General features: G+C 38.2%; 1 protein-coding gene across 5 annotated transcripts in view; it reads left to right on the forward strand.

The window, feature by feature from the left end:
• The window catches only part of GPR180 (G protein-coupled receptor 180), a 44673-nt gene that overhangs the window by 12410 nt on the left and 8454 nt on the right, over positions 1-23809 (forward strand). For 3 of the 5 annotated variants that reach the window (XM_021065784.1, XM_021065783.1, XM_003131046.4), the window contains exons 4-9: positions 7641-7821; positions 7966-8015; positions 11603-11760; positions 14886-15077; positions 16902-16979; positions 18904-19227. In XM_021065784.1, the coding sequence (XP_020921443.1) occupies positions 7641-7821; positions 7966-8015; positions 11603-11760; positions 14886-15077; positions 16902-16979; positions 18904-19062 (818 nt within the window). In that variant the 3' untranslated portion in view covers positions 19063-19227. Of the gene's footprint in view, positions 1-7640; positions 7822-7965; positions 8016-11602; positions 11761-14885; positions 15078-16901; positions 16980-18903; positions 20407-23809 lie in introns of those variants that run through there. The other 2 variants (XM_005653818.3, XM_005653819.3) reach the window with 2 other exon arrangements.

Genomic DNA, 23809 nt, shown 5'->3' on the forward strand with positions numbered 1-23809 from the left:
ATGTTGTGTTTTTAGAATATTGGAAATTAAAAACAACGTACGTGCCAACAGTAGAGAAATGGTTAAATAAATCTTATAGCATTGTAATGGCTGCACTATTAAGTTAAAAAGCAGAACTGGAAATTTTATATTGTATGATCTCAAGTGTTTAAAAAATGCAGAGAATAAACAGAAGTACAAAGATATTAACAGATTGTTTCCATATATGGATAGTTTTTAGTTTGTCTCTACATTCTAAATCTTTTTGTTGTTTTTTGTGATAAGCTTGCTTTATTTTTTAATTTTTTTTGTCTTTTCTAGGGCCACACGTGCGGCATATGGAGGTTCCCAGGCTAGGGGGCTAATCAGAGCTGTAGCCGCCAGCCTACGCCAGAGCCACAGCAATGCAGGAACCAAGCCACATCTGCAACCTACACCACCACTCACGGCAACATCCAGATCCTTAACCCACTGTCGATTTAATTTTATAAACAGAAAAATGTTAATAAGCTGAGCAATCCAAACTGGAAACCCATGCCTAAGTGAGAGAGAAACTTCATTCCTTTGTATAGCTCTCCTTTTACCAGGTTGTCTGAACAAATTTTAGAGATTTCATTAGCACTTGTAACCATTTTAGGAATGATCAAAATGGATAAAATTTTCCAAAGTCAAATCTACCCCCATAAAATATTTTATCAAAATTTTAGGTTAGCAGAATTTTGAGTTCCGCCCTACTGAAGTGAGATTCCTAGCCCAAACAAGAATGAATGACTTCTTGTGATTAGTAGACATGCCATAAAGTATCATTATGGATTTGTAAATTAACATGTCAGAATGAAAACTGTCTCTAGGCCGTCTGTCAAAGAAAAGGGTTAGGAGTTACCTCTTCATTACCCATTTGGAAGAATCAGTCTGCTTAGAGAAAAATTCAGTCTCATGACATTTGCCATCAAGGTGGGTGGATGGAGGTATGGCAGGAGTTGAGGCCACATTAGACTAAACCAGTTGTTTAGTTCAAAGAGTAGATTGCTGTACCTAGAAAGGCAACTCAAGGAGCTTGTGCTTTAGCTGATAGGTCATAAGTAACTTAATGTTCAAGAGAGAAACTTTTTTTTTAACATCCTTTAGTTTGAGAAATTACATACGAAGTGATAGGTTGGAGTCCTAAATGTTTTAAAATAATCATTCCTAAAGTCTTTTCTATGAAGGAAACGATGTAATTGTTTTTGAATTCAAATGAATGTAAAGATTAAATTTCTCTTAATGGTACTTCGGATCAGTGTGAATCATTGTGGAAAGTTAATCCTGTCCTACCATTTCTTTTATCTTTTTAAACATTTATTTTATTCTAGTATAGTTGATTTACAATGTTGTGTTAATTTCTGTTGTACAGCAAAGTGATTCAGCTATACACACATACACATTCTTTTTCATATTTTTTCCGTGATGGTTTATCCCAGGATAGTGAACATCATTCCCTGCTATTCAGTGGACTGTATTGGTTTTTTTGTTTTGTATTTTTTCCTGTCATTTTGGTTTTTTTGTCTTTTTAGGGCCGAACCCGCAGCATATGGAGGTTCCCAGTCTAGAGGTCAAATTGGAGCTGCAGCTGCCGGTCACAGCAACTCGGGATCCAAGCCCCATCTGCAACCTACACCACAGTTCACGGGAACGCCAGATCCCTAACCCGCTGATCAAGGCCAGGTATCGAACCCACATTCTCATGGATGCTAGTCGGGTTTGCTAACCTCTGAGCCACAATGGGAACTCCTGGACCTTATTGTTCATCCATTCTGTATATAATAGTTTGCATCTGCTAATCCCAAACTCCCAATCCATCCCTCCCCCACTTGCCTTCTGCCTTGGCAACCACAGATCTGTTCTGTGTCTGAGTCGGTTTTGTAGATAAGTTCATGTGTGTTATATTTTAGATTCCACATGCAAGTGGTATCATATGGTATTCTCTTTCTGACTGACTTCATTTAGTATGAGAATCTCTAGATCTATCCATGTTGCTGCAACTGGCATTATTTCATTATTTTTTATGGCTGACTAGTATTTCATTGTATATGTACCACATCTTCTTTATCCATATGTCTGTTAATGGGCATTTAGGTTGTTTCCATGTCTTATATCTTTAATAAAAGATGCTGACATTTATTTTCCATAGTTTGGAAGGGCATCGGTGAAACCCAGGTCTACTGATAGCATTAGATGGGTGGTTGGAATAACTTGCTTCTAAGGTTCCTTTTAGCTATAAGGCTTCATTATTTCATATGACACTTAGCTCTAGGACTGGTCAAGCTTCAGCAAGAACTGATGCTCTTCTGTGGTCACTGTACATGCAAACCTAGTGTCTCTAGTGGAGTCCCGAGCTCATAGCCCTTCCCCCTCCTGCCTTCCAGGCTGTAGTTCTTTAGCTCGAGAGGTTGTTTTCTTTATTGTGTGGACCCATGAGACTCTCTGGATCCTGATGTGCTTTTTCTTGCCTCCTTATCAGGGCTCTCGCTTCCAGACTCTCTTCCTCTTTCTATTTTGACATCTCAACTTTGACTGTAGGTCATACGGTAATCACATTGGTGCCTATGCCGTGCTTGGACCACTGAACGTCAGTCATACACTGGCTCATCCTGAACCTTGCCTGTATCTTCTGGTGTTTTTTTCAACATCCTGAATTATGATTGCCTTTTACTTTAAGGTTCCCACTAACTATTCTGACTCAGTTCTCAGTCTTGACTCCTTCTGACCTACCTCCTCCTGTGACTGATTTTGATTTGATGCTTATGCTTATGTATAAGGTCAGTCTTTCTTATGCTAGAATGGGAAGGGTTACTTTGGCCATGTATTTAAATGAGGGACAAAAATTTCACTATAGTATGAATTTTCATTAAGCATGGGATTCTGCGCAAGGCTGATCTGTGGGGATTGATTAGTGAGATGTGTGCCATAGGTATTCAAAAGTATTCGTTGCTCTGTGGTCGGCATAATTTCTAAAGATCACTTTATTATTTAAATTCCCAAAAGCCTTAAAATAGGATTAATTCTACATTGAAGTCTAAATTAGTGGTTCTCAACCCACCATTGTATTTGTATCCAAAGAGCTTTGAAAAAAATAGAGATGTCTGCCACCAGAGACGGAGATAGATTTGGTTTTGGCGTGGAAGCCAGGCGTTTGTAGTTGGTCAAAGCTCTGAGGTTGATGCTGCTGTGCAAAACCACATAATCTAAACGTCCATATTCTGCATTGTTTTGGTAACGTGTTGGTTTTAAAGTAGAGCCTCAAGATGGATTCTTCTATTCTGTAGCCTCAGGTATAGAATTTGTTTCCAGGGAATAATTCCCAACTAGTTCATTTTAGAAACTTTTGCTCATTTGACTGAATTTCTGCCCTCGGTAGAGAAAAATTGATTTCCTATGCTTTTTCCTGAGAATTGACAAACCATGTATTTTAGAGGTCTGAAGTAGAATAACCTGGTGCAAAAAGCTGCAATTAATGGTACATGTTACTCTGGTTAAATGTTATAGTTTGTTTTCTTTCAAACTGGTTATGTATTTTATATCTACCAGACTTTGATTAATCATATATTTTATATATTTTTGGACTTAGTCTTTTTTTAAAATCTAGACTAAGGCCGGTTTTACGTTATTTGACAGAATACTGCATAGAAAATCATGCTTCAAGATAGAATAAAATAAAACTGCCTCTTAAAAAATTAGGATCCTTGTTAACTGTTTCTGCTCTTGTGAAAGACCGAAAGAAGTACTCAGAATCCTGAGAGCTAAAGCGTTATTGTCTAAAGGCTAAAGTGGGCTAGTTTTCATAGTATTACAGCCTCTGTCATACCTGCCATCTCACTGTTCTTAACATTCCAGATACGTTCACTCTTTCCTCTTGTTCCTTTTTCCCCTCTGTTATCCCAAAAGATAATGGGTTGGATCTTACCTTTAGCTCTGTAACTTAGAGTAACAGAAAACTCTAGTGCAAGTGGTGTAGACAATGAGGAAATTAATTCTCTTACAGAACACTGATTTCCAAGGCTTCTTCAGGGAGGTTTATTTTAGCATCTCTCTACCCTTTTATCCTCTGATTGTCAGCTTTATCTGTTCCCTCGTGTTCAAAGTTAACTGCAACAGTTCTGGGTCTTACATCTAGATAATGGGAGGATTCAGTGGCTCTTTTTTAAGAGCAAGGAAACCTTTCCCAGAAGCTTACTCTTCACATTTTCTTGGCTAGAACCCGACGCATGATCTTGCTGTACATGTCATAAGAGGAATATAAGTGAGGGTGTCAGAAAGGAGATAAGGGTAAGCCAGTATGCCAGAGTCAAGGGACAGCTTTACCTCTTTGGGCAAGGGGAATATTGGAATTTTTCTAACTGGTTTAGACTGATCAGGATGTATCTTGAGACACTTGAGGGTGGGCTGGGCTTTGGGCCTCTGAGACAGCGAGCATCACACGTAGGAGGGAGTGTTGCAGGTGCTGCCCCGTGACCTGCTGACTCTCCCCTTTTCTTATGCTCTGTTCTCCCGTCTCCCATCATTTGGCTGAGGCTGAATTTTTTTGAAGCTATCCTGGAAGTTTTTTTCCTACTGAATTTGGCTAACGCTTCTTCCCATTAAGTTTGCCTTGAAATCTACACATTCCCTTATAAGTGCTTGTCGCCTGTTGGACACTCATTTTAAGAATGTCTTTCTTCTTTTGTGGATGGGTAAGATTTAATACCTAGTATCCAGCTGTTTTAAAATTAGATTTTAATTTCAAGGTGAACATAGATTGCTTTCCTGTGAAAGATGGTGGTAGATCAAAAGTAAACTTGATGGCCAGAAAGAAAAATAAACAGACTTTTTTTCCCTAGAGGTGGTTTATTCAAAAGAACCCTGTGTATAGAACTGGAGTTTTATCTATAAAATATCAGGGTCAAGCTAAGAATAATTTATGCAAAATACAGTGAACAAAGCGTAGGACGAATGCCCTAGTTCACGTTACTGAATATATTCTCTCCCATCCAAGTACCGATCAGGCCCGACCCTGCTTAGCTTCCAAGATCAGACAAGATTGAGTGCATTCAGGGTGATATGGTATCTCCATGAAATAATTTGTTGCTTATAATGTTAGCTTTTTTAGTAAGATACATTTAATCTTGAATAATTCTGAAACATTTTTTTGCTAGTGACATATTGTCTTATTTTCAAAAGTCCCTTCTTATATTATTCTGGTGAATAAGCAGTCTGAGGATTTTCTTTTCATGGTGTATTTCTAACCTAATGGAGTCTTGTGATAAATATTCTGTAAAGTATTATAAATAAATAAAATTTTAAATAGAATGCCATGTTTGATTCTTTATACTAAGAAGGAAAGATAAAAGCTAAGATGTGGCACACAGGATAGCATAAAGACTCTTCCTGACCCACAGTTATATGTTTAGCTTATCATCTGCTTTGTTCCATTACTATAACAATCCCAGCCTCATTGCCCCATTATTTCTAAAGCTAGAATATGTCTCTATGTCAGGAATTTTAAAAGAAAACACGCCCTTTCTATTATTTGATCTTCTCTTCTGAAGTCTAAACATGCTTTCTCACCTGAGCTAGGGAAGCAGCCTATCGGCATTTCTATACATAGAGCAGGAGAGACACCCAGTGGTTGAAATACTTCTCTCTTTTGCTTTCTCTTTATCTTTCTCTCTTGGTGTCTTTTTCTCTCTCTTTTCTCCTCATGATGCCAAAAACGTGATTGAGATAAAACTGTTTATTGAGCATTTTTTCCTACTACTTGTATCTTCTGGATTACTTTCCAAAATTATTTTCCATATAATGGAAATATTCCCTTCTTTGCCTGTTGTTGGAGTTTATCCCAGATGGGAAGCTGGAGTGGGTTCAGGGGTCGCCGATGGAATGGAAGTAAGTACAATTTAGACTGTTCATCCATAGATTCAGTAGAGACAGCTCTCTTCATAGCCATTGCCACTCAGTCTGGCGTTATGTAGATAGAATGTCAAAGCCGTATTAGGGCGAGTTCCCATTGTGGCGCAGTGGAAAGGAATCGGGCTAGAATCCGTCAGGATCTGTGGCCTCACTCAGTGGGGCAGGGATCCGGCATTGCCGTAAGCTGTGGTGTAGGTTGAAGACATGGCTGTGTAGCTGTGACTGTGGTGTAGGCTGGCAGCTGCAGCTTTGATTTGACCCCTAGCCTGGTAACTTCCACGTGCCATGACTGCGGCCCTAAAAAAAAAAAAAAAAAAAAAAGGCCATATTAGGGACTAGCTTTAGATGTAACCAGGTAAATGTAAGCCATTAAACTCAAAGCTTGCTCTCTGGTTTATAACAAGAATTTTCTTAAAAAATGACAACACAGTCAAAAGATTCCAGGGAACACAGGAAAAGGTGTGTTTATCTGAAGGATGCATGAAGATTATCCTGAAAAGTACTGTAGGAACTAGAGGCCGCTTAATGACTGGCACCATTTTTAATATAAAGTCTGTACATTTACATTGTTTTTATCTTTATAACCACCTTCTTTTTGCTTGCTCGAAATGTTTATTTTATCGCAGTCTGGTTTAACCCCTTTGACCTGTCCCAATATCAGCTCCTTTCAACTTCAGTTTCTTTCTTTCCTTTTTTTTTATTTTCCCTTTTCAGAGGGTTTCTCCAGGGTTCAGGGGAGGGGAGCAGGGGGAACCGGGGGTGGGGTGGGGGAGGAGCTTGGGAAGGTGGAGGATAAGGGGAGGAAAAAGGGGGAACCAAACCCCAGAAAGAGAGAAAAGAGGGGCTCAACTCAGTTTCTCTTAGTTCCTCCTTTCCATGTTTTATGCATTGATTTGCCAAGAGAATATGATTAGCCTCTTATCTTTGAGAACAGAGTGATGCCGCTGGCCAGTGACTGGTCTCTGGATTGGTAGCCATTGGTCAGGTGTTTTAGAGTCAGTTACCTGTGGAGTAGAGTTTAGTGATCTCCGTAGGTTCTCCTCTTTGACAAGAGGTGAAGGCTGTTTACTTTAGAGGGAGCCTGTGGTCATGATAGATGTTGTGACCCTTTGTCCAGCTGGAAATTTAAGGTCATGAGTAATTCCAGAGTTATGGTTCTCATGCGTTAGCTGCATCGGGATCACTGGAGGAATTGTCAGAACTCAGAGTGCTGGGCCCCACTCCCAGAGTCCCTCACTCAGTAGATGTGGGTGAGACCCAATAATCTGGGTTTCTAACTGGTTCCTGGTTATGGTGTTGCTGCTAGCCCAGGGCTCGCACTTTGAGAATCATTGGCAGAGTATATTAAACTTTGTTGACTGACTAAATCTGTTTTTAAACGTCTTAGGAAAGAAGTTCACTTTGAGTATAAAAAGCGTATCTAACTGAAAGCTGAAATCACTGTGTTTTAATTTACTATTTTGAACAAAACTATGATCTTGTGGTTAGTCTTTGGGCCTATTCCCTGACCACCATGCTTTTTTATAGATTGACTTTAGTTTAGTTTAATCTGCATTCTTACAGTTAACACTTTATCCCAAAGTAGACAATTATTTGTTTCAATAATCTCCCTTTTTTTTTCTTACAAAAATAAATGCTATGCCTCCTATTAAAAAACAATTTCTGAAAATATATTGATGGGAATGTTTAAAAGCAGCCCAACACATAACTGGCTTGTTCCTTTGTTCTCTTCGCAGGGTTACATGAGTTCTTTTTCCTCCTAGTCCTAGTGTACTTTGTGATTGCTTGCATTTATGCTCAATCATTGTGGCAGGCTATTAAGAAAGGAGGACCCATGCACATGGTTTTAAAGGTTCTGACAACTGCATTGCTGTTACAAGCTGGTTCAGCTTTCGCTAATTACATTCATTTCTCCAGGTAACTCAAAACCATTAAAACTGTGTTCATCATTACATCTAATTAATCCTAATTAGTCCACCAAAATTATGCTTACTTTGATTATGAACAGTTTTTATTTCACATTTGTAATTTATACTAATACTCTCTTCTTCCATTCCTCAGTTACTCCAAAGATGGAATAGGGGTACCTTTTATGGGAAGTTTGGCAGAATGTGAGTACCTTACTGAGCTTTTTTTTTTTTTAAATAAACTTGCTATCTGCTTCTTGTATGTTTTCCTTTTTTGTAAATTATTTTTTGTGATAATACAATTTATTTTATCCAAGGTCAGTTAGATTCAGCTCCACTGAAAACAAGATTACAGATTCAGTTTCCATATATCCTATTTCCTTTCTTCTATGTAATAGGTAATGTGTGTAGCTCTTCATTGTCTTTAGAGCATATTTATATGCATTCCCTCTTTTTATCTTCAATAAAAACTCAGTGAAGTAGGTACTCGTATCCATATTTTGCAGATAAAGAATCTGGGCTCAATGACAGGAAGCACATTTCCATATGTCAGTCAGCTAGTGCGTGGTAAAGCCAAGTTTTCTGACCACAAAACCGAATTTTCTTTCCTTTTTTATTCCTTTTTTGAATCTTTGTCTCTCTTTCTGACCCAGAGCCATAGAGTACACCTGTAATTGAGCTGACCTCTCAGCTTTGTTCTTTAATTTATGAGGAACTCTTTTTTTTTCTTGTTTTTATTTTAATTGTTGTTATTTTGTTCATTGTCCACTACCGTGCCTTAAATTCTTAAGAGTACTGTTTGAAATATAATTTTTTGGAATGGCTCAATTTTGCGGTACCCTTAATTTATAAGAGGAACTCTTATGAGGTAATTTTTCAATTAAGCATGACAGTTAAAAATAAAAGTTCCTGTAGTCTTGGCTTTTTAAAGAGAACTTCAGAGGTCGTATGTCATTCTCAATCTTGGAAACAAGATTTGCTCTTAAAAAAGCAGATTCCAGGAGTTCCCGTCGTGGCGCAGTGGTTGCAGGTTTGATACCTGGCCTCGCTCAGTGGGTTAAGGATCCAGTGTTGCTGTGGCTCTGGCGTAGGCTGGCGGCTACAGCCCTGGTTGGACCCCTAGCCTGGGAACCTCCACATGCCATGGGAGCAGCCCTAGAAAAGGCAAAAAGCCAAAAAGCCAAAAAAAAAAAAAAAAAAAAAAAGCAAAGCAGATTCCAACTACAAAACCATTCTAGGGTTTCTTTCCTTGTATTTCCATATTTCTTTTCTAGTCGCCTCACTCTTTACTGGTTATCTTATGGTAGCTCTGTAATTGTCTCAGGACCCACTTATCCTGATCTTGCTGCCTATTTTAAGATTGTAAAATTTCTAGAACCTTTCATTTTCCTTGTGACAAGGATACACACTCCTCACCTCTTAGACCCGAACGAGAGTTGCTTCTCCTTTTTTGGCGTTATCTGCAACCCTGGTTTCTTACACTGTGTTCTCTTAGATAACTCAGAATATTTCATAAAATTCTGGACAGAGCGCAGAAATAATTTAGCTTCTGTATTTTAGATGAGGGAGTTGAAGTCCAGTGAGGCAGAGCACCCAGACAGTAGCAAAGCTGTTACTAACATCAAGGACATTTGAAGTTTTGTGAGTGTCTGCTCTATTTAAAACAGTGTTTTAAGCATCGTCCTGGTAGGTTAAAAAGCAAGTCTTTTTTTTTTTTTTTTGCTTTTTTAGGGCCGCACCCACAGCATATGGTGGTTTCCAGGCTAGAGGTTCGAATGAGAGCTTCAGCTGCCAGCCTACACCATAACCACAGCAATGCCAAATCTGAGCCAAGTCTGCAGCCTACGCTGCAGCTCATGGCAACGCTGGATTCTTAACCCACTGAGCGAGGCCAGGGATCAAACCCACGTCCTCATGGATACTAATCAGGTTTATAACGCCTAACAGGAACTCCACAAAAGTCTTTTTTAAAAAAACAACAATAAGTCAGTATTGATCATTTTTGGTAGTTCTAACAACAGGTTTGGTTCATTGAATGATTAAAGTTTCAAGATTTTTAGTCAGATTCCACAGAATGGGATTTTTGTGTGATCTGTGTATTTTATCTATAATTAGTTACTTTTCAGGAATAGATAAGCAGAGTTCTACCTGTCGACAGGTAGGGTATTATATCAATATATACATTGCTTAATACATAAAAAGTGATCCAGAAAAAGCAGTGTTCCCTCAGCCCTGGTATTTATTTAGCAACTTACATAGGGATATTCCTTTGGCTAACTTCTTTAGGTAACTGAATATGTATTGGTAAAGTGTTCAATAAAATAATTGGCTTCAGGAGTTCCCTTTGTGGCGCAGCAGAAACAAATCTGACTAGTATCTGTGAGGATGCAGGCCTTGCTCGGTGGGTCAGAGATCCAGTGTTGCTGTGAGCTGTGGTGTAGGTTGCAGACGTGGCTTGGATCCAGCGTTGCTGTGGCTGTGGTGTAGGCCAGCAGCTGTAGCTCTCATTCAACCCCTAGCCTGGGAACTTCCATATGCCACAGGTGCAGCCCTAAAAAGCAAAAAAAAAAAAAAAAAGAAAAGAAAAGAAAAGAAAGAATAATAATTGGCATCACAGTCATAAATCTATGGTGAAAGAAAGTTGTGCTTGATCTGAAAGGTCATGACGTTTTGTATCATTGAAATATGGTGACAGTTCATTATTAGACTTCGCTATTACAAATATACTAAGTGTAAAGTATTCGGTTTTAATTTAGGTGGTAGAGCTGGAAAAAATATCTCAAATCCTGAAAGGTCTTTTATTAATAGGTTTTTGGCTTGTAACTTTTGATTTAAGTGTTATAGTACAGCTAATTGTATCTGTTTCTCTAAGAATACATTTATATAAAAGAAGTAAAAGTTGTAGATGTCAAAGTTATAAATGACAATCTGAAGAAAGCTTTATTTTATTAAATTGTGATCACACGTTTATTCCTAAACCCACATGAAAATACACTATGATGAAAAATTGATAATTTTAAAAAAGCCAATACATATACCTTCTAAAATAAATACGCATGGAAGTTGAAGTATTCCTGATGGTTGTTTTCTTGTAAGTGCTGGGCTGGATGCAGGCGGTTTGGTTGCCTCCTTTTTCCAGCATCAGGCTTTTCCTGCAGTGTAAGTGATGGCCGCCTGGTGGCACATTATACTATGGGTAGAGCCTCTCATTTGTCCTCAGGACTCTGACACCAAAGCCAACATAACTGGTTGTTACAGCACCCGTGCATTTTATTTTCACGCTATTTCTTATTAATCATTTTAGAAAACAACTAAACTCTTCACATTACAGTTCAGCCATTAAAAAAAAAATGAACAACCCAGAAATGTAGGCACTAGTATTTTCCATATGTCAGAAGTTATATTTAAAATGTGTTTCTTTTAAATAAGCCGTGAGTTGTAGACTGTTGTTAGAAAAGTTAAGAAGAATAAGAAACACGAAGAGATTTAAAGTTGGCCTTCATAAGATGCGCTACGGGCACATATATGTATTTAAAAATAGGTGTATTGCTGTTTTTTTTAAAGATTTTCAGAAATATTTACAAATTTAATGGCAAAATTTTATTTCTTTAGAATTATTACATATGGCTCTCTCTTATGGAACTTCATCAGTTTCTTTTTGAAAATCCCTGTTTCTTTGTGGTTAATAAAATGATTATATTCTCAAAAAATAGTTATATTCTCAACGTAAAAAGAATCAAATTCTTTGTATTGCGAAAACTCAACTGACTTTGATTTTCATTTCCCATTAGTTTTTGACATCGCTTCCCAAATTCAAATGTTATACTTGCTTCTGAGCCTATGCATGGGCTGGACAATAGTCAGAATGAAGAAGTCTCAGAGCAGACCCCTCCAGTGGGATTCCACTCCTGCGTCCACTGGCATTGCTGTATTCATTGTCATTACACAGGTGAGCAGTGAGACTCAAGATTTCTGCTTTGAGATATTCAGAAATAGAAACTTAAACATGTCTCATGTCAAAATTGAAACCTAGGAGCCATGAGGAAATTGTGTCATTTTAAAGTATGGATTTAAAGAGTGATGGATCGCAAGTGAAGCAAGTTAGGGAGAGAAAAACAAATGCCATATGATATCACTTATATGTGGAATCTAAAATATGACACAGATGTGCTTACTTATGAAACAGAAACAGATTCATGGACATAGAAAACAAACTTAAGGTTATAGACGGGGAAAGGGAGGAAGGGATAGATTAGGAGTTTGGGATTAGCAAATGCAAACCATGTATAAAATAGATAAACAGCAAAGTCCTACTGTATAGCACAGGGAACCTTATTAAGAATCTTGTAATAAACCAAAATGGAAAGGAATATGAAAAAAAAAGTGTGTGTGTGTGTGTGATTGAATCACTTTGCTGTATACCAGCAACTAACTCAACACTGTTCTAAGTACTGGTATATGTAGATTGTAGAATTTCATTGTAATTTACATGAATCTGAACTTCATATCAGCTTATTTAAGTAGCGTGTGTTTAATATGCAGTTAGATTCTCACTTCCTAATTAAGAGCTTTCTTTCCTATCTTCTAACATACAGTAAATACTCAATATTAACTCAGTTAATGAATTTGAGATTCATTCATTGGCAAGATCTACTTTGTACATGAAAGAATCTAAATGAATATCAGATTAATGAAAAAGCAAAATGTAAAATAAAAAAGAATGGGATCTTGTTTTTAAAAACAAATTCAAAAACAAATTTGGTCTTTCAGAAAGGCCCTCTCTGCCTTCTTTTGTTTCATTTTCCTCTATAACAATCTCTAGATATTATTTTAGGATCTCTGTATGCTCTGTATGTCTGTGTGCAATGGACTTAATATAATTAAGAAAGATATAAACATAAAAATTTGTACTACGTTTTTGACCATAATTAGCTATAGATGAAAATGAAATATATACTTGTGCTCTATAAAGGACAGTATAACCTGAATTTTAATGCATTAGATAAACTGAAATACTCACTGATGGTGGCTAAGGTCTGTGCTTTGCTCATCTCTGTAGGTGCTGAGTGGAAGGTCTATTGAATTTACATGATTGATTTAGGAAAAGACCATATCACAAGTACTGATACTTAAAAAAGGAGATAATGCCAGGAAAGGAGGGTTAATGAGAAGAACTGAATTAGAGGTGATTAAAATAAGGGCAAGATTCTGCCAACTTAATATTTCTAACCCAGGATGTATGAAGAGTAGTGTTAATATCAAGTTGAATTCTCATTTCTCAATAACTTCTTTAAAAATTGAATTTTCATTATTTCATTGTGATTTAAATTCATTACCATGAACAAATGCAAATTGTGCTTGTAACACGACTCTGGAGTTTATATCCGAATTTGTGCAGAGTGTGTTAGACATGGTCCTGATCCTCAACAGCCAGACGTGGGGGATGAGACGGACAGTGAGAAACCACAGAAATAACACACAGGGTCGTCCACAGGTCATGTGTCGGCACAGGGAGGCGAAAATACAGGAGTATGGATATGTGAAAATATGAATCATGGGAAATGTAGGGTTTTCTCCCTGCTCTATTACTGGCAAATTGAAATTGTGTAGATTTAAGGTATGCAGTGTGATGATTTGATACACACACACACACACAGTGAAATGATCACCACCACCAAAGCAGTTCACATACCCATCACCTCACATAGTTGGAAATTCTGTAATAGTACTTCTTTGTTATAAAAAGTTAAGTTTAGAAATGGTAAGGAATCAGAAAGGTATAATTTGGTGGAGCAGAGAAGCACCACTCTCAGTAATAAAGAGCAAACAGCCTGTCTAAGAAGAAGCTTCATGTGTGCAGGATGACAAGGCTAGCAAGAATGGTAGCAGGAGTAAAATTAGGGTGGAGGAGTTGAAAATGAGGCAAGGAAGAGGTTGCTGGTAAGCCCCTTAAAGCCTAAAAATTGGATGTAGTGAGGTGTTTTGATTTAAATTCTTTGGAAGCCACTGAAGACCCAATTCTGAGGGCTGAGTGGGCAAATGAAGGGAGCACCGAGGGCTACTGACATGTGTGGTGGTAAAAATTATAGTAATTTAAGTGATTAACGTTTGGTGAAGATGGAGGGCATGTGGGCACTGATTTCTACTAAATAGCAATGAACAGAACAGTGAGAAACTTGTTTATCGTTATAGTAACAATATGGGAGAAAGGTGAACAAACAAAAAAAGATGAGTGACTATGCCCTGGATGTTAGGTCGAATACTAAAAATACCCTCCTTTACCCAGGGAGGTTACAGTGGAAAGAGTGAGCTCTGAAATCAGCGATTCTGACTTGTTAACTTCTGGATTACAGATGATACTGAGCTATTTGGAAGTTTATCCTGAGATAATGGATTTGAATGCAGCATAGTTTGATTCCTAATAAGGTGTTGAAATAAGAAAGAGATTGATTTAGAAGAAAGTTTGTATTTATTCTCTCATCTTTTCAACTTACTTTCGTCATTAGAGATGGCTTCCTTGAATCTTGGTTGGCAGTAGCATTTTTTATCTCGTGTATGTGGTCTCATTTGATAACAGTCCCTTCTCTTCAGTTAAGGGTATCCATGAGGGACGGAGTTCCCGTCGTGGCGCAGTGGTTAACGAATCCGACTGGGAACCATGAGGTTGCGGGTTCGGTCCCTGCCCTTGCTCAGTGGGTTGACGATCCGGCGTTGCCGTGAGCTGTGGTGTAGGTTGCAGACGCAGCTCGGATCCCATGTTGCTGTGGCTCTGGCGTAGGCTGGTGGCTACGGCTCCGATTCAACCCCTAGCCTGGGAATCTCCATGTGCCGCCGGAGCGGCCCAAGAAATAGTAACAACAACAAAAAGACAAAAGACAAAAAAAAAAAAAAAAAGAGTATCCATGAGGGAAAAACTGCCTTGCTTTATTGACATCGTTTATAATCTGATAAAACTTAGAACCTCTTAGGAATGTTGATATACTGCTTAAGGGGATATATAAAAGTGTTGAAAAAAGTACTTCATTGTAAGTAAGTATGACCTTTTCCCTCTGAATGTAACATTGTTTTTTGCAGAGTATTTTGCTGCTTTGGGAACAGTTTGAAGACACCAGTCCTCACAGCCACCATTCACACCACAACTTAGCAGGGATCCTTCTAATCGTTTTAAGAATCTGCCTAGCACTGTCATTAGGCTGTGGACTCTACCAGATCATCACAGTGGAGAGAAGTACACTCAAAAGGGAGTTCTACATCACATTTGCCAAAGTATGGGTTTGGTTAGAAAATGACTTCCGATCATCAACTTCGCTTTGCCGTATTTGGGAAGTTAACAAGCAACCATATGCTGATATTTAGTAAACTTTTACGGTGTCAGGCGCTGCTCTAAGCCCTTTCTGTGCTTCAGCTCATTTAATCTTCACAACCAATGAGGTGTAAATGATACTGTCCCCATTTTACAGAATCCATGAAACGGCAGTTTCCATGTAATCTCTGGCAGGTCAGTTTGCCTGGATTACAATGTCTTTATCAATAGGAATTTTATATTTTTTCTGTAGTGTCAAAATTTTTTCACAAAAAATTAGAATGCAGTTTGCATTTCTCAAAAAAGTTATTGATTGACTAGGAACTGTCACTCCTAGAATTATCCAGTGTTTTATGACAAACTGTGAGCAGCTGTCCCTCAGCATAAGCAGAGGGAACCAGGAGGCTGGGAACAGAGAGCATGTTTCACCCGTTTCGTGGCATCCACGCAAGATCATGTTACTTCATTCCCCTTCTCCACGTCCTTCTTGTGCCAGTGAGATCTAAGAGCAAACTGACTTTTTTTTCTGTAAGAATTTAATGAAGGAAAAGATCAGGACAGGGTGGGGGCAGTGGCATTACAGAAATTCCCCACCCTAGAAGGTTATATTTTCTTGCTGGATGGGGAGTCCACAACCCATCCTCTTGGCAGCTCAAAGCAGCATTCTGATAAGCTACATGGTCAGCCCACCCTGGTCCAGAGAGAGTCTCTGGGCACTCCAGCATGGCAATGGAAGGAGGGCCAAGCTCCCTCTTCATTCCTAATGTGGAGCATTTTAAAGCTGCTGCTGCAGCCCTACAAATCCATCTCAGGCTTCTCAGTACTGAACAGGCAAGAATATGCCGTTTCACTTTGGAGTTCTTTACAGAGACAGGAGTGCTTATTGTTTATATACCTCAGGTATTTAAAAACTAAATTTCCTCTTTTTTCTATGTTTAAAACAGTACCAAAATTTTTTATTTTTATATGGTTTAATTTAACTGTCTATCAGAATAGGCTTAAACATCCGAAGGTATTTAAAGAACACCAAACGTGTTTCACCTCTCTCGAATCTACACAGTTATCGCCTCATCATGTAATTACTGTGATTAATTCCTAATTTATTTTGCAGGGAATTTAAAATATGTGGTACTTGATATTTTCCTTCACTTTTCTACAGATAGTAGCATACCAAACACATTTTTCTACATTTGCTTTTTTTCCTCCATATCCTCAATGTACAAAGCATCTCAACAGCTACTAGCATTAACTTATTATTTTATTTCAAATTTAGTTTTGAAAAAGGATATGTTGCCATATTCTAGGAAAAGTAGAAAAGATATATGTGAAAATTATCATGTTAAGAAGTTTCCCATTCCTACTTGTCCAATGTCGTCTGTACTAAATCTCAACTACTAATTATTTTTTTGTGTATTTTTGCAGAACTTTTTTGTGTATCTATATGCAAATATGCATGTACATTCTTTATTTTTTACAGAAATATTACACATTTGTACTTGGATCTTCTCAATTATCAATATATTATTTATATTAACATATATATAGTATGTCAAAATACATGTGAAAGATGTAAGGTTTTAAGTACTCCGAAAAACACTCATTTGATTAGAAATGAAATATTATCACAACAAAAGCAAATTTATTTCTACATTTTATTGCAAGTTCTACTCTAAACGCCAATTGAGATTAATTGGGACCTTAAATATGCTAAAAATGCTTTTTATCTGGTACATGCTGAAAACAAAAGTATAGCTGTGCTTATTTGACTTATTTTTCATTTGTTTCAGGGCTGTATCTTGTGGTTTTTATGCCATCCAGGTCTTGCATGCATTTCTTTCATTTTTAATGACTACCAAAGAGAAAAGGTAAATAATATACATTATCAGAATAGTTTTTTAGGAGTTCCCATCGTGGCTCAGCGGAAGCGAATCTGACTAGGAGCCATGAGGTTGCATGTTTGATCCCTGGCCTCACTCAGTGGGTTAAAGATCCGGTGTTGCTGTGGCTGTGGTGTAGGGCACCAGCTGTAGGTCTGACTCAACCCCTAGCCTGGGAGCCTTCATATACCATGGGTGCAGCCCTAAAAAAAGACAAAAAAAAAAAAAAAAAGAATAGTTTTTTATAGCTTTTATTGGGAAATTGTTAAAGTTAAGGTAGATGGGGCCTATTTATCCATTCAAAGATTTGTTTTTTTAAAATAAAACTTTGAAACAAAATCTTGAACTAGCGAGTATTTAAATTTAGTTTATAAGCAAAATGATGGCAAATAGCTTGTAATTCTTTTTTTTTTTTTTTTTTTTTTGTCTTTTGTCTTTTGTTGTTGTTGTTGTTGCTATTTCTTGGGCCGCTCCCGCGGCATATGGAGGTTCCCAGGCTAGGGGTTGAATCGGAGCTGTAGCCACTGGCCTACGCCAGAGCCACAGCAACGCTGGATCCGAGCCGTGTCCGAGACCTACACCACAGCTCACGGCAACGCCGGATCATTAACCCACTGAGCAAGGGCAGGGACCGAACCCGCAACCTCATGATTCCTAGTCGGATTCGTTAACCACTGCGCCACGACGGGAACTCCAGTAATTCTTACTTTAGCCTATTTCATAGTGTTGTTTTATAAATTAAGTTATAGAATGCACAGGAGTTCCTGCTATGGTGCAGTGGGTTAAGGATCTGGCATGGCTGCAGCTGTGGTGTAGGTTACAGCAGAGGCTGGGATTTGATCCCTGATCCAGGAACTTCCACAGATGCGGCCAAAAAGAATTTATAGAATTTATAACACACCTTTGTTAAAAAATGATTAAAATTTTTTGTTGCATAATGTTAAAAATCATGATAGCTTTCTAAAAATCAGTCTGGTTGCCTTAGCAGCCTGCAGACTAGAATGCCATGCTCAAATATGCAACATTTTGGTTGTGTTGATACCTACCTTCTTTTTTTTTTTTTTTTTTTCTTTTTGTCTTTTAGGACCACACCTGCAGCACAAGGAGGTTCCCAGGCTATGGGTCCAATCAGAACTATAGCCACCAGTTGACACCAGAGCCACAGCAGCTCAGAATCTCAGCTGTATCTGTGACCTACACCACAGCTCAAGGCAACACTGGATCTTTAACCCACTGAGCGAGGCCAGGGATCAAACCCACATCCTCATGGATGCTAGTTGGGTTCGCTAACCGCTGAGCTATAATGGGAACTCCCGATACCTACCTTCTTATTTCAAAGTGGAGCTCTGCCAGGAGCCCTTTACAAGCAATGCGGTATGTGCTTGAATGCACAAATGTTTCGTGAACCTAAGGTATTTACAAAGGGTAAATAGGAAGGTAGTCTATGAAAATAGAGAAGCAACTTCAGAATTTCTGAAAGGGTTTTTAGGGTACTCTTCAAGATTCAGGTAGGGGCATGCTTTATTCCTATTACTAGATTAGTCAAGGAGCCTGATTTTTCTTATTACTTTCTTTAGTGCATGCACCCTGAGGAGAGAATCGTTCAGCAAATTATTCTTTTGTGTCTTATTTTAACATCTATAATGGTTAAAAGAATTTTACTTTTGGACAATTACAGTTCTGAACATTGGTTGCATTTTCCTACTGAAAATTTCCTTGATAAAATGCACCCTCAGTAAAGATGGGGAGGATACAGTTTTTTATTTATATAAAGTATATATAAGTTTATATATGTGTAAGTAAAGTATGTGTAAGTTTATATATGTATGAAGTATAGACAGGTTCATGAGAAAGTGAATGTAATTTCTCTGTGTTTGCATCCAGTAAATCATTCCGTTTTCTTTCTTTTCAGGTCGTCACAATAGGTGTTATCCTTTGCCAGTCTGTTTCCATGGTCATTCTCTACAGACTCTTTCTATCCCACAGTCTATACTGGGAAGTTTCTTCACTTTCCTCTGTAACACTTCCACTGACCATATCATCTGGACACAAAAGTCGGCCTCATTTCTGATACTTGATTTTCTTTAGAGGAAAAGTGAATTGATTTACCAGAGTGCAATAAGGAGCCAAATACAGTGACTCTTTTTTCATACTTTTGGTATGAAAAATTGAACAGAGAAAGCAGAGCATGTTATTTATACAACTGCATTTAAGCAGTCCCAAAACTGAAAAAAAGGTAATAAATGTTTTGAAATATACTTAATAAACTTTGAAGAAAGAGTGTTGTTATAAGATGATTTAACCAATTTCCATATGGAAATAAAGATGAACAGAATAATATGATATTTTCATAAGAAATTCACCACTTTTAATGCTTCATCTTATATCGATAGTTAACTCAGGTTTGATAGTCTTATAAAAAGTGATCAGTTAAATGATTACTTGCTTAAGCATATCTAAACTAAGTCCCATTATGAAATCAGTGTAATACACTGGTTAAAAACTGCTGCTTTTTATGCTTTAAGGAAAATGCATTTCATATTGAAGATGAAAGGAATTGAAAATTAAGTTACTTCAGAAAATTAATATAAATGCATTCATATTAAATAAATAAGCTTTTGTTTATTTGTGGGTGGGGTTATTTTTCATTTTCTTCTATTTTGGCTCTAGTTAGGTTTAAGCTTGATTATCAAAGGGTTTTTGATAGATTATGAAAAAGATAGGCTGTGTCGGTTGTACAAAGGGTTTTAAAATCTGAGCACTTAGGTGAAGGGACAAGCGGGTTTACATATTTAAAAAGAAAGAAAAAGTACTATGTGATATGGTACTAAAATTTTAATCCTGATATAATTCATTTCTCTTACATTGAATCCCCAATCATAATTAAGCTGTATACACAGATTAAATTAACAGAAGCATTTCACATAAATGTTGGTTTCAGTCATCAACTACCCATGAATTCCTGCCCAAGGATACTTAATCAGGATTAAATTTTCTATGAATAATTGAGAAACAAAATACTCACTGGATTTGTTATAATCCGTGTTGGCATTGGATTCTAAGTAGTTGCCATCTTGACTCCTTTGTAATGAAGCCATATTTGTGTGTATGATGCCCCAGTACTGAGTGTATTAGCTAAAAAATACTCTATCAAGTGCCCGCTTAAAGGATTGCGAAGTAGTCCTTAGTACTTGCTGTGTAAAATGTCTGTTCCCATCAGCAGTCACTGATTGGAAATTATTCTGTTTCTGTTTTTCACGTCATTCAGGCCTTTGCATTTTTACCTCTGGCTTATTTTAAACATATTTTTTATCTACTTTCAAGGCTATTGTGTTTTTAAGTAAGAAATGGTGTGCTGATCTGCTAATTAAACTCTCTGATTAAACAGTTAAAGTAACAGCACAACATAAAAACATCTATGGCTTCGTCTTTGTTTTTCTTTTACACCTAGTCTCGTTGGAAATAAATAGTATTCTGCTTCACTTTAAAGGCAAAATATGTGTGTGTGTGACTAGCAAAATGGCAGCGTGACAGTTCAGCCTGCTCATTAAATCATCTAACAGTTCTTTGTAAATTATTTAATAAATGAGAGCTACAGGTTGAGACTAGAAAGTCTGAGGTGTATTTTAGGTTTACGTGATCTTCTGAGTGGTCATGACCTTTTCTTTTACCACGTCTCACTAATAACCCCAGTTATTGCCTGTTGTGTTCACCTGAGGTGCAGTTAATTGAGCTGAGGAAAAAAAAAGGTGAAGCCTTTTCATAAATGTTGTGAACTTGCAACAGTGGGAAGAGGATAATCTTTGTGTTACTTCCCCAAAGAGCCTTGAAACTGTAATCAACATTTATGAAACAGATGGATGTGCTTGCATTTCTGAGGCTTGAACAGGTGTTTTTTTTAATTTATTTTTAAATCTGTGGTTGAATTTGCTGGTAATTTGTTGTTCAAGCGCCATTGATAAATGAAGGAAAACAGTTGTGAATAAAGTTTAGTAATCAGAGCTCAGAATTTCCAGTTCCCAAGTCGTGGTACAGCTTGGCCTCTTTCTCTCTCTCTCGGAATGTTTACATGGAGCGTTGTCACCACAGATTATGGAAAGACAAGTGTATACTGCAAACTAAAGATCAAAATTTTTCTTCTTTCTCTGTCAGATAATGCTTTTTTAAAAATCTATTCTTACATTTTGTATTAAGGAAGAATGGTCTGTCCAGAGCTTTTTTTTAGAAGCATTTTCGTTCTTCCCTTAGGAAGATAGATATATGATGTTCATTTTTGTGGACATGTATAATGTTAGCCTGTACTTAATTTGAGGGCCTGCTGTGCATCAGGCCTTCACACTCACCCCTGAGCTCTAGTGCAGTAACCACGCTCCCCTTTAACCGAGTGTAAGAGAGAAAAATGATTCCCTGGAGTCACCTGACTGCTTTTATGTTTCTTCTTTACCCTCTTGACTTAATGAGCACCTATTCGATGTTGTGTTAAACTGTAGTGAAAATGAATGGCTATCAGTAGTTAATGTTAGTTGTTGATTTTTCACATTAAACCTAGAATTGTGCTGAAATAAGAAATGAGCTTCAATATCTGTGTGCACCTCAGCTCCCTTCAATATTTGAACCTTGGCTTTCCGCCAGACAGTATTACTAAGCAGGGAGAGATAATCCAGGTAGAAGAGCTTGCTTTAGGAAAAATTTTCATGATCTCAGGTAAAGTAAGCCTCTCCTGATGAAAATAGAAGATATGCACGTCTAAGGCCGGTTCTTACATAAGGAGACCAGAATCTATACATCAACATAAACATTGGCCCCTGCAGAGCCTGTTTCCCTTAGGAGGTTGTGCATCGTCTCTGGAATTATTTGTGAAATGTTCACTTTCAATAGCTTCAGTGGTGTCACATTTTTGAGATTCTTTGTTTTTGAGAAGTGATATGATAGCCAGTCAGTTTGAGACTAGATCTGAAGAGGTAATAGCGGTTTTTGTTCGAACATGTATTTATGCATTGAGAACTAAAATAACGAGATTTGTTTTCCCATGAGATCTGAAAACTCATGCACGCCAGCCTGAACTTGTGTAGCAATTTTCTAATATTGCTGCGTCCGCACTTGGGCGCCTTCTCTGCCCAACTCCAAGGCCATCCTGCACATTGTGCCCTGGGAGTGACCACCAGGGAGGGGTCCTGCCCGCTACCGCCCAATCTCCACCAAGCAGAGGGAAATAAATCCACGGGATGATGGAGTCCTTTCTGCTAACCTTCTACCTTATTTGGGGGTCCCATTTGAAATGATTTTAAAATCAAGTTTAGAAATGTAAATCAGATCAACCACTACTACTTGATTAGAAGCTCTCCATTGCTTCCCATGGCACTTGGAAAAAGTGATTCATGCTCATGACTGTTTTGCAAGTCCCCATGTGATCTGGTCCCTTCCCCTCTGGGCTCATTTCATACCACTCTCCCTCTCACCATGCCCCAGCCTCATTTTTATCCAAAAAATACCTCATTTATATCATTGCCTCAGAGCCTTTGCTTTATTTCTTCTGCCTGGAATATTCTCTTCCAAATCTTGCCGTGGTTGCCTGGTTGAATCCTCATTCTTCAGTTTCTCAGTTCAAGTATCTTCCAGGGACCTCTGACCATCTGTGGATTTATATGGGTGGATTTATATGTGGTGGATTTATATGGGCCCCTGTAGCTACGCTGGGCATTTGTTCCTCAGAGTTACCTCTCATAATTGCAGAAGATTATGGGTCAAAGAGGTGTTTGGCATGAGGTTTCGTGGTCTAAAAGTAAAGTAGCCAGATCCAGATTCTTTTTACAATGGAAAGGTCAAGCAGGGCAGGCGCTGTGGCTGCTCACCCACATTATTGCTTATCTGCGGGCTCATCTTGGTCACGGCTGCTGCTGGGTCACCTCCTTCAGCTTCTCTGACTCCTGGGCCAGGTGTTACAGGTATTACTGTGTGGCAGAGGGCGCCAGGCTCTGCAGTACAGCCCCATCACTGAGGTTAAAGGCTTGAAGGCAGTGAGAGACTGGCCCGTGTTCCAGTCCATCCTCATGAGTTCTGCTCAGGTCCCATGGGTTCTGTCATCCCGGCAGGTCCCATTGGATCCTTGCTTTCCCCACCTCCCATCCCTCCTCCCTTCTCACTTGTCGGACACTCAAGAACAGCCTCCTAAAAATCCCTATAATAAATCCCTCATTTTATATATTAAAGATGGAGTGAGTGAGTGTGTGTGTGTGAGTGTGAGTGTGTGTGTGTGTGTGATGTCCTAGCAGTTCTCCTTTTCTGGTCAGACCTTACAGCTACATCACCCTATCCAATGCTGCTCTGCATCCTAATCGATATTACACTATTTTCTTCTCTCTTCTTAGTGCTTTATCTTTGCCTGTCGCCTCTCTCCCCGTTAGACTGTAAATTCTGAGAGAGTTTGGCCATTATCTGTGTTGTTCATTGCTCTGTCCCTCGTACCTGGAACACCTCTGGTGCACAGTAGGTGCTGGATAATACTTTGGAATGAATGGATGAAAGTAATTCTGAGAAAGTTTCAATCACGTACTTAGTGATATAGCATTAATTAAATAAGAGAGCCTCCAATACAGTGACTTCAGTAATGACTTGCCTGTCCTTAAGTTATATAGAATTGAGAATGTGTAAAAATCTTGAATAGTCAAGTAGTTGTTAACAAAGACTACTCTTTAAAGCTCATCAATTATAATAGGATTCCTCAAGTTGTCAAAGAGGCAGCCCCTCTATTTTATCTAGGCTGTGTTAGGACCATGTGACATCTTAGCCCACCACAAATAAAAGCTCCAATTGAAAAG

This window comes from Sus scrofa, chromosome 11 (genome assembly GCF_000003025.6).
Source record: "Sus scrofa isolate TJ Tabasco breed Duroc chromosome 11, Sscrofa11.1, whole genome shotgun sequence".
Taxonomy (NCBI): Eukaryota; Metazoa; Chordata; class Mammalia; order Artiodactyla; family Suidae; genus Sus; species Sus scrofa.